The sequence below is a fragment of the Tasmannia lanceolata genome, unplaced genomic scaffold (genome assembly GCF_043159265.1).
Source record: "Tasmannia lanceolata isolate RefF3 unplaced genomic scaffold, GAP_Taslan_0.1 ptg000044l, whole genome shotgun sequence".
NCBI classification, from domain to species: domain Eukaryota; kingdom Viridiplantae; phylum Streptophyta; class Magnoliopsida; order Canellales; family Winteraceae; genus Tasmannia; species Tasmannia lanceolata.
In genome coordinates, this window is record NW_027518721.1 from 18,478,966 (window position 1) to 18,490,634 (window position 11,669).

Genomic DNA, 11,669 nt, shown 5'->3' on the forward strand with positions numbered 1-11,669 from the left:
CAGATCCTCTACAGGTGCAACTCCGTATTCTCTGGTGTACGGAATGGAAGCTGTCTTGCCTGTTGAACTGCGAATTCCCTCACTGAGAGTGATGATGGAAGCTGGATTGCCAGAATCTGTTTGGGCTCAAGCCAGATATCAGGAGTTACAAATGATTGACGAAAAGAGGTTGAAAGCATTGTACCATGTTCAGGGGTATCAGCGCCGTGTCGAGAGAGCCTTCAACAAGAAAGTTCGAGTTCGAGACCTCAAGAAAGGAGATCTTGTTCTGAAATCGTTCCGGGCACCGGTATATGATCCCAGAGGTAAATTCAAGCCAAAATGGTCAGGTCCATACATTGTTGACGAAGTCCTGCCTAGAAAAGCCGTCAGACTCCTCGATGAAAATGGAGAAAAACTAACAGAGCCAACAAACCTTGACCAACTCAAGAAATACTATGCTTAAAGCACCAGAAGGCCTTCCTTGGCCGACCAGAGCTTCAAACTAAAAATCCTTACTTAACATATCAAAAGAATCCTTTGCAAAACCCTTTTGAGCTTACACAAAATCAAAACATTCTATTTTCATAACCCATAAACTAGGGGCATTTGTGCCTTGAACTACGCGCGACCTGATCCTCATCCTTTGGGGGTACGTAGGCAGTCTGGCTAGTCCGGATTCGGTCGAAACCTTGGAGAACTTATCAAAATTCCGTCCCTTCAAACCCTAACCTACCTAAAAGGTCCTTCCGGTGCAATAGGCAAAGGTTTGTAGCTAAAAAAAAAAGTAAAAGAAAAAAAATGGAGTCTGAAGGCCCGTTAGATTGAAAACCCGCAAGGGCGATCTAAGCAAAAGTTAGGGTCATTCACCTGCTAAGTTGAAAACCTGAAAGGGCGGCTTAGGCAAAAATCAAGGTGTGAGCCTGCTGGATTGAAAACTCGCAAGAGCAATTCAGGCAAAAATTAAGGCAAGCGGTCCGCCAGATTGAAAACTTGAAAATGGCAATCTGGTCAGTGGCAGTGACTTCTCAAGGAGCTGAACAATTGGAGGCAGACAAGACTGGTAACCCAATAATGGCATCATCAAAGTCTGAATAGTGCCAGCATGACTTACTTTGATATTCCTCTAAATTAGGGGCATTTAAGACTAAGCAATCAAAGGGGTTTAATGCCCATGACAGTAATACCAAACAGGGAATGAATCACTTTTAAGCATAGTATTCGATTCACTCTAAGAGTGGTTGACCTTCACCATTTAAAATATTTGTCAGGTCAAGAAGCAAGTTGAGTCTTTCTTGAAATCCAAGTCTTGTGCTTGTCAATGTCTTTTACTTGTCACTTGTCGATGAGGGTTCCACCTAATTAAAATTCCCCCTTTTGTTACTGTGTGAAGGTCCACATAACAAATTTTTCTTGCTTGTTACTGCGTGAGGGTTCCGCATAACAAATCTTCCCTGTGGTTAGCGTGTGAAGGTTCCACCTAACCAAATCTCCCGTTAGTGCGCAAAAGTCCCGCCTAACTAAAAATTCTATTTTCAGGGCGTGAAGGGTCCGCCTGATTATTCCAGCCTCATTTTCAGTGCGAGTGGGTTCCGCCTGATTGTTCAAAGTCCAAATTGCCATTCAATAAAAAAATCTAATCCCTTTTGTATCTTTTCATTTGAAATTTTGGGCCGATCAAAATGTGTTGTCTCTTCAGCTTTGGCATTCGTGCGACAAGCGCCCTCTGCCAAAGAGGGGCATCTGTAGACACCCCATTTTGACCAGACCATTTTCCCCAAAATTGAATAAATTCTCGAAATCGAATAAAATCCCAATCCCGGAGTTGAGTCGAGATCCCGGAACCGAATCTCAAAATTTTTCGAAAAATCAAACCCGAAAACCCTAAAAATGCCCATTTCCATATATTTTGGAAATCGTTTGAAAGCCTGGGTGATCTCTGAACCCCATTGGCACCGTTCGTTCAATTGCCTTGATCCTCTATCTCATTTTTGCAAAAAATTGAAAGAGTTACAAAATACCCCTGAGTTTTGGTATTGGCACCTCTCTATGCGAATTTCTCAAGTGTGGATGATGCTAACTCGACCTCTCCTTGATATTTTACTGACTTACCTTGTCTCTTAGTGTTTAGACCGTGATTAAATGGGTACATTTTTCGAATTAAAATCTGTCAAGGGACAAGGTGAGTTTGTGTGATTATCAAAGCGAGGGTGAGGTTGTTTCATTTGCAAATGGAAGGGGGTTGATTTAAACAAGGAAGGTGTGACAATACCAAGCCCTTGTATTAAAAAGAGAATGATATATTTGTCTTTTTTTTTCTTTTTTTTTACTTGGGGCAGCCCACTCAAGTGCAAAAGAAAGAAATAAAATACACTAGATGGGGGGGCTGCCCATGAGAGAGAAGGGGGGGGCATAATATTTCACTTCCCATTTGCACGAGGGCATTATTGGAAATCTCCATTGCTTCCTCTGCAAGCCACAAACATAGGCCATTAGATTAAAAAGATGAGGTGTGGGGCTTGGATCAGCTAGGCACTCTAGATTTTAGGGTTTCTAGGATAGAATTAGGGCAAGAGGGATAAGGAATCAAGGTTGGGGATGATCCAATTCATCAAAAAGGGAATGGATGGCTGAGATTAAAAGAGGGTTTCAACCCTAGCTATAAAAAGAAAATGAGTCTCGTAGGTAGAAGGGGGAGCCCCATTTTTGAAGAGGAGAACAACAGCAGAGGAGGGGTTTTTCTAAAAAAAAAGAGGGAAGAAGCAGGAAGAGGGAAGAGGCCATCATCCCAATCCACCACCATCCTCAAATCCACCACCACCAAACCCTCTTACCACAGCCACCCCCTACCTCCCCAAAGTTCAACATTTAAACCCATTTCAAACTCACCCCAACCTCCATTGATTCCGGTGGCCTTACCGGAATCCGGCACCACCACCACCGTCCTCTACCTCCATCTCCACCCCAACACCACCCTTCGAAAATCCTCCACCATCCTCCACCTTCACCTCCCCCAACCACCGAAGCCCAAACCCATTTTCCCCAACCACAAAACACCGAAACCCATTTCTGCATTTCGAAAATACGGCACCACCACCACCGTCCTCTACCTCCATCTCCACCCCAACACCACCCTTCGAAAACCCTCCTCCATCTCCACCTCCACCTTCCTCCAAACCCAAAACCGACCCCCCTTTTTTACACCCCAAAAAATCCGAAACCCATCCACCATCCTCCACCCACCTCCACCATCCTCCACCTCCAGCTCCACCACCACCCAACCCTTCGAAAATCCCCCACCGTCTTCCACCTACACTTTCCTCAACCCCCAAAGCCGAAAACCATTTTCCCCACCTCCAAAAACCGAAACCCACTTCGAAAAACCATCTCTTCTCCTCCTTCCACCACCATTACCCCCATTCAAAAAAAAGGGGAAAAACAGAGAGAGAGAGAGAGAGAGAGAGAGAGAGGAGATTTGTGGGTTTGGAGGTCAGCCATCACTGACCACCACCATCATCTCTACAAATCCGGCCGGTTTCGACCACCCTACCTTCGATCCGACCTCCGACCATTTTCTTCTACCTCCGTCCACCATCCCGGCCACCCCTTTCTTCCGATCCCGCTCCACCTTCGACTTCCAAAACCAAAACCCACGATCTCCTCCAACAGCCACCTCCCAATCTCAACCATCATTCTTAAACCCATTTCGTTTTTTTTTATCTATTGAAAACCCACAACCTTCTCCGACCACTAACCCATTAGCAGCCACCAAGAAGGCCCACTACAGCCACCAGGCTCATCAATTCCATCACCCTCCCTTGCTGTCAAACCACCTCCTCTTCAAATTATTACCATCAGCCACCTCCGACCACCCCATCTGCAACTTCCTATCGAATTTAACCCAAATCCTATTCTCCACTACCTCCCCCCCTCTTTCCTCACCTATAGTCACTGTGACCATCATATCCACTGCTCATGTATTTAAATCCTTCATCGCTTGGATAGATGAATAGAAAAGATATTTTCTAAGGAGCTTTGATAAAGGGAAACGAAGGCCAAAGTTCACCCACTGTCCACCCACTCTGGACATCTACTCAGGTAAGGTTCTACCCTTCAATTTAGCATATGGTTCAAATGCGGATCATGTTTGCCATTCTAATTTAGAGATTCCTTCTTTTTCGGGTCATTCTTTTCAAGTTCCTCGGGATTCTTTGCGTTTCGGGATCCTATCGATTTTGGGAACCCTTGTCGGGTTTAGGCGATGACGGACGGCAACCTCTTGAGCCAAAACCCCCTTTCGATCAAAAGGGATAAAAATACATAAAAATCAAATAACAAAAATTCAAAAACAACAAAAGCGTTTTTCGAAAAGCTGATTCGAACTACGTTGGCTTGATCCCTTTCTACAGGGTACGTAGGCAGCTTGGGATCTTCATCCCAAGTTCAGTCAAACTTTTCAATAAAATCATTTAAACCCTTCAAAAACAAAAAATCATTCAAGCATCCAAAAAATATTTCAAACCTTTCACAACAAAAAAAAATTAAAATGGGCAAGGATGGTGATTGCCAGGTCACTCGGAGCCTTCTTTTCATTTCATTTCCGATTTTGATCGTGGTTTCCCGGTTTTATCGGTTTTCCGACGTTCTATCGGGTTTTGGGATGGGCGATGACGTAGCGTGGCCCCTTCACAGGGATTGTCCTCGCTGAGCCCAACGATAGGCTATGACGATCGCGAGACTTGTCCGATCTTTAGCGGATCAGGATCACTGAGCTCGATTCCTTTAGAATCACTCCCTGAGTCTATCGTATGTCCCACTTTCTTTTCCCTGGCATTTTGGGTTTGCGCACACCGTCTATTTTCTGATCCTTTCTTTGCCTCGCATCTTTTAGCTTATTGTGTGTTTGTCTTTGGTTCCTTGTGTGTTTACTTTCAGCTTGCTTATTCTTTGTGCGTTTAGTCTCACATGCTTAGCTGTAGATATTTACTGCTTTTCTGCTTATCATATCTGCCATTACTTTCTTAGCTGTAGCTGTGCATGCGGATGTTATTGCTTTCCTAGATGTGATGGGTTAGGAGTAGATGCGGTGAGTTAGGATTTGGATGTTTATTTTCTTTTGCCCATCCCCGGGTCATGCATGCTTAGATAGACGTTTCTTCGGGGATACTCGTTCCCATTTCACATGATTTTAGCCCAAAACTCTTCAAAATTAATTAAAAATGGCATAAGAGACCAGGTGCTTGCACTTGGGCAAATTGGGGGCGCGTAACACCTTCCCCATTCGTCATCAGGCACGGACTTTTGTATCTCTGGTTATCCGTTGCAACAGAGCATTTCATGGGATCCAGGGCCTACTTCCTTGGATGGCGACTCTTCTTTGTTACAGGTACATCTGGGTTCCGGGCTAGTCCTGGAATCGAGAGGTATCTCACTTATATCGCCACCTATGCTGTGAGTGGCACCATTTCGAGAGTTCCTTGGTAGAGCTCTCCTTCACATTGTGGAGATCTTAGAGGACCGGACGCGGGACCTCGTGTCCCACGCCCACATTCGTCCTCGGGATCTAGGGTCCACAATTACCGACCAAGGCCTATACTGTTACACGGTAATGTCGTTCGGTCTAAAGAACGCTGGTGCCACTTACTAGAGGCTCGTCAACAAACTATTTTAGAAGCAAATAGGGAGAAATGTGGAAGTCTACGTAGATGACATGTTGGTAAAGAGTTTGGAGGCCCGACAACACATCGCCGATCTCGATGAAACCTTCGATGTCTTGCGACAATCACGAATGAAGCTTAACCCGGCCAAGTGTGCCTTTGGCGTAACGTCGGGAAAAATTTTAGGCTTTATGCTAAGCCAGAGGGGCATCGAAGCCAACCCGAAAAAAATTCAGGCTATCTTGAACATGGAACCACCCACGAATGTTGTGGAAGTCCAACGACTGATGGAACGGGTTGCTGCCCTCAACCGTTTCATGTCTAAGTCAGCCGAGAAGTGCCAACTCCTTTTCAAACTCTTAAAAAACATACAGGAATTTGAATGGACCCCCACTTGCCAGGAAGCGTTCGACTCTCTGAAGCAATACCTGCAGGCACACCGGTACCCACCAAATCTGAATCGGGAGAGGAATTATTTCTTTACCTGTCGGTAAGCTCAACTGTGGTAAGCGCTGTTTTGGTCCGGCAAAAAGGGAAGCAGGAGCGCCCGGTGTATGATGTGAGTCGGATCCTCCACGGTGCGGTGGTCCGGTACCAGAATATCGAGAATTTTGCTTTCGCTATTGTCACCGCTGCCCGAAAACTTCGTCCATACTTTCAAGCTCACACCATTGTGCTCCTGACGGATCAGCTCCTGCGAAAAATTCTGCAAAAGCCAGAGACCTCGAGACGATTGGTAAGCTGGGCGATCGAGTTAGGAGAGTTTGACATTCAAGTCCGACCGAGACCAGCTATCAAATCACAGGTCCTCGCAAACTTCATCGTTGAGCTCACCGCACCTACACCAGACCCCCCAACAGAGGAAGAGGCCATGGCCTCTATGGGTCCTTTAGCTGCTGATAGAGGACATACCGAGTCCAACCCCACCTTCGGAGCCTGAAAAGCGAGCGGAAACGGATACGCCCTCCTGGGTATTACATGTAAACGGTTCGGCAAGCAAAGGAGGGTGCGGTGCGGGCGTAGTGCTCATGGGACCGGACTAGTTTCTAGCAAAGTACGCCTTGCGATTGGACTTCAAAGCCTCCAACAATGAAGCCGAATACGAGGCCCTGTTGGTAGGGTTAAGGTTGGCCATGGAGTTGAGTGTAAACAGGCTGAAAGTCTACAACGACTAGCAATTAGTGGTCGGACAGGTGAACGGAGTTTACATTACCAAAGAACCAATGATAAGATATCTGGAGAAAGTAAAGGAGAAGTTGACAGGGTTAAAAGAAGTCAAGATTCTGTAGATCCCAAGGGGATTAAACACCCGGGTGGATGCTCTCTCTAAGATGGCCGCAGAGGAAACGTTCAACTTCGGCTCTGTCTACACAAAAATTCTACTTCAACCCAGTATCGAGGAAAAATAAGTCATGGAAATCCCAGCAAGACCAAATTGGATGGACCCCATCGTGCAGTACCTGCGAGACGAGATACTGCCCAAGAACAAGTTGGCAGCACGAAGATTGATTTCAAGGGCAGCTCATTCCGTGCTTCACGGAGCTAAGTTTTATAAACGCTCATATACCTGGTCGTACCTCCAATGCCTAGTACCCTTTGAGTCAGAGCACGCTCTGTGGGAAGTGCATGAGGGAATCTGCAGTGATCATGGAGGGGGAAGAATGCTAGCGCAAAAAATTGTAAGGCATGGGTAGTTTTGGCCAACTATCCTACGAGATGCCCAAGAATTTGTCAAGAGGTGCAGCCTGTGCCAGAAGTTTGCTGTCGTTAGGGGTGCAACTCAAGCGGGTCGGGTTGAGGTTGAGGCCAACCCAAACCCGACCAGAGTTCCAACCCGATGAGGTTCAATCCAACCTGACCCGACCAACCCGAACCTGACCCAACCCGAGTTCAACTCGACCCAACCCGAGATTTTAAGCTTAAAAATTAAAAAAATTATTAAAAATTTCAGGTTGAACTTGGGTCGGGTTTCCCAAGCCTTCAACCCAATCCGAACTCAACCCGGGTTGTGAAAACCCAACCCGAACCCGACTTGAACTCAACCCAACCTTAGTCTTTCCGGGTTGAACCCGCCGGGTTCGGGTTGAGCCCGCCCTAGTTGCACCCCTAGCTGCCGTACCCCGACAACCAGCCACGCCCCGTACACCTCCATATCTAGCCCTATGCCTTTCGCCATGTGGGGGGATGGACCTGGTCGGTCCGTTCCCAAAGGCTCCAGGAGGGCACACCATGTTGTATGTAGCCATTGACTACTTTACCAAATGGGTCGAAGTCAAAGCCATGGTAAAGCCGAACTCAAAAGCGACTGAGAAGTTTTTCTACCAAGATGTAGTCTGCAGTTTTGGCATTCCAAAGGTCCTTATAACGGACAACGGGTATCAATTTACGAGCGCAGAATTCAATAAATTATGTGACAAGCTCAGTATCGAAAATAGATTCGCATCGGTAGCACACCCCCAGGCCAACGGATAGGTCGAAGTAACAAACAGGATATTGCTCCAAAGTCTCAAAAAGCGGTTGGAGGAAGCCGGAATATCCTGGGTGGATGCGCTCCCAAATGTCCTCTGGGCCTACCGAACAACACCTCGAACTACGACTGGGGAATCTCCGTTCAGTTTGACATTTGGAGTAGAGGCGGTCATTCATGTGGAAATTGGACTTCCGTCCTTTCACGTAGAAAATTTCGACAAGCGGGAAAACTCTGAACTCCTCAAGAATAGCCTCGATTTGATCTTAGAGAAAATGGAACAAGCTAGGCTTGGAGTCGCATCCTACTAACAAAAGGTCGCTCAGTACGACCAGGGGACTTGGTGTTACGACAATCAGAGGTCTCAGACCCTCGAAACTCAGGAAAGCTTGCCCCAAAGTGGGAAGGTCCCTACCGAGTTACCCGTGCACTCCGACCTGGAGTTTACTAGTTGGAACACCTCGACGGTACTCCGATCCCCCGAAGTTGGAGTATGGATAACTTGCATGAAAGGGTAAGTTTTTATTTGAAAAGATATCATGTGTATGTTTTTGTTTTTTCAGAGCGGAGTCAATGTCATCATGTAACCTCCTTCAAGATCAATGAAATGACGTTTTCTCCATATTATACGCATCTCCACCCTCCGGTCCATGCTGTGCGCTGGGCCGGAAGGGCACAAGAAGTGAAGAGGTAACATCAGGGATGATCTCCTAGATAATACCCTAGAACGCTTCCCAAAAGGACAGGCAGATCCATCAGCTCTGAACCGATCACTCGAGATGAAGATGACCTACCTACAAACAGGGTACCCAAACACGACATCCCACGAGGATGTGGTAGAGGTATTCCTTCTCTCCCACCGCTATTACTAGAAGTCAAGATTAACGTTATCCATGTAAAGAAAAATTCACAATGAGATTTCCAAAAGATGACCCACAACCACTAAAGATGGTTGGGAATCACAGTAAAGTCATACAAGAAAAAAGAGGGGGGGGGTCAAGCTTGACTCCCAAAAAGCAGAAGTATTGTTTAAAAAAATTATTACAAACCCAATGTATCGACCTTAACAAGACCATCTAGAAAAGGTTCGAGGAAAAGTTCAAAGAATGCGGAATGAACACTCACCAAACTACTACTTCTTTGGAGAAAGCACAGCCTCGGCTGGGATGCTCGGAGCTGCTTCGCTCCCTTCCTCTTTCGCTGGCTCCACAGCAGTCACCCCTTCTTGTGGAGCTTCTTCGAGCAAAGGCACCTCGGAGTCATGCATCAACTTATCCAGGGGAAGGATGGGTCGATTTCTCGCACTCGTCGCCGGTACTCAACAAAGGCATCAATTTCAACAGGTACGCAGAAAACTGCTGCAGCCATATGGAATTCACTAGAATCCCCCCATTCTTCCGGGGCCTTGGCCAACTCTTTCGCATGAACAGTGCATGCGACGACCAGGTTGTTCTCTGCCTGATCCCTCTTGAGCTCGGCAAACTTGAGTTTTTTATTGAGCTCCTTCACGGCATCCGCAAATGATGAGTTCTCTGCCTGGGCTTTCCCTTAAGTCCTCTTCCATCTGACAGACACGTTCATCATACTTCTCTCTGAAAGTATCCATCTTGGACTCGTCCTCAATCATATACTCCAACATCTTCCTCGCGTAACTATGAGCCTGTGAAAGGATATTCTGAAAACGATCAACAATTGGTTACGAGCAAAAGGAAATTTTGGGCTAAATAATACCTACACAGTGCGCAGCGTGGAGGTAATGGGCAACCACTCCCGTCGAGGATAGCTCTCCAACTCGGCCTCATCACAAGGAAGAGCAGTCATGAGGCCCTTCTCCACTCCGACCCGAGGATTCTTAAGGCCGCTATCTTCTAATCTGGTCTAAACACCTCGCCGTGCATCTTCAAGTGTCGGTCGGATAACTCTATTTGGTTCAAAATTAATTTGGTCATGCTAGACCCCTCTATCTGGCTAGGAGGATCAGATAAGAGAACCGACTGAGTCTTGGCAGACCGAGCGGATGTCCCTTGCGAAAAACGGGGGGGAGTGGTTTTCTTTGTCGGGGGCTCCCTCTCCTTGACAGGAGGTCTTGCTTTGTCCTCGGCCTCAATGGTACGACCAGAAGCTCCTAAGGGTACGGACCCCTGGGCCACGTTCACCGTCTTCCGTGCCGCAGCCATAAACTCTGAAGGAATCCACGCCAATTCAGAGGAACTCTTCGACGACTCCCCCATAACCGCCTTTCCCTTAACAAGAGTGTCTTGGGACGCCATACCTACGGAAGAAGAACCAAGGAAAGAGATTCAGGAACGAGAACGAGCATCCTACTTAAAATATAGAAGAAGAAAAGCCTTTGTCGAGGAGAGGGGCTCACCATGAATATTGGCCGAGCTCTCTCCCACATCCTCGGCCACCTTGGAGGCTCTCTTCTTCGGAGCGCGGTACAGCTTATACTTCTTCAGATTTTTCTCTTCCTTGAATTCGGAAAAGTCAATGGGATTCCCGGTTGTGAGTTTCGCTAGGTCAAACTTATTGAAATCTGAGAAATCTGGCATAAGCTTATCCCATCGATTCTAACTGTGGTGATCAACAGACTTGGGTGGTCATTGGTACTATTTCCGATAGTCGATAAAACTTTCTTGTTAGACTCTTCTTTATCCATTAAAATTCGTATCACTTATAATAAACACAATTTAAAGAATTCTTCAAAAGAAAGCAGAAAAAATAACCAAACTCAAAAAATGGTTTGAATCTGATTGGTGTAAACCACTTTAACAAGCTTATGGAGGGTTCTGATCAGACTTCAAATAGAAACTCACTATGATACCAGGATATAAATTAAGATTAGAAGTTGAATAATAAGAAGAAATAAGAGCTCAGAAGAAGAGAAGTTGAGAGATGAAGAGCAGAGGAGAATTAGAGGAAGAAAAGAGAGAAGCGAGAAAAGGAAGAAGGGAAAAGGTTTTCTTGCTGTTGGAAAACCCAACAAAAGGTAAAACCCAAAGAGGACCCAGAGTCACTTAATAAACTTAAGTGGCTTAAACACACAAAATACCCCTCTACAAGAATAAACATAATAGCCCGTGCGACTATAAAATAATGGGCCCCATATATTCTTCTACAATCTTAGCTTTTAGTTTTATATAAAATCTATTGATGTTGACTACATACAAATTACAAACTAAGAAAAGAAAAACAATTACCACTCTATTCTGAGGTGCATTCAAAATGGAGTGAAGTAAGCATTTCCTTTTCTGGCACAGAAACGAACTCTCTATCACATTGATTCCAAAGTAATGCGGAAGAAAAAGTAAAGGTCTATAGTTCCATTCAAGGTTTAAAATTTCGGTTTCGGTACCGGTTTCGGACCTTGAAATTTCAAAATTTCGACCTAAATTTCGAAAGTTCGGTCAAAATCTGGTACAAAACCCGAAATTAATATTTTATTCAATATTAAATTTCGGCCGAAGTTTCAGTAATTTCGGTCGAAATTTCGACCCAACCGAAATTTCATCCGAAATAAATGACCATTTTGGTTTTGGGTGATTTCGGTGTCGGTCTCCACCGAA

General features: G+C 45.7%; 1 protein-coding gene across 1 annotated transcript; it reads left to right on the top strand.

Moving 5' to 3' along the window:
• The first annotated feature begins 43 nt into the window (after positions 1-43).
• Positions 44-445, top strand: LOC143863377 (uncharacterized). The gene has a single exon (XM_077374054.1). It carries the CDS (start codon positions 44-46, stop codon positions 443-445), a length of 402 nt encoding a protein of 133 aa, XP_077230169.1.
• The last annotated feature ends 11,224 nt before the right edge of the window (positions 446-11,669 follow it).

Bases quoted from the DNA above. Each gene is read 5' to 3' on its own strand.
- LOC143863377 (XM_077374054.1), top strand. From the start codon at position 44: ATGGAAGCTGTCTTGCCTGTTGAACTGCGAATTCCCTCACTGAGAGTG.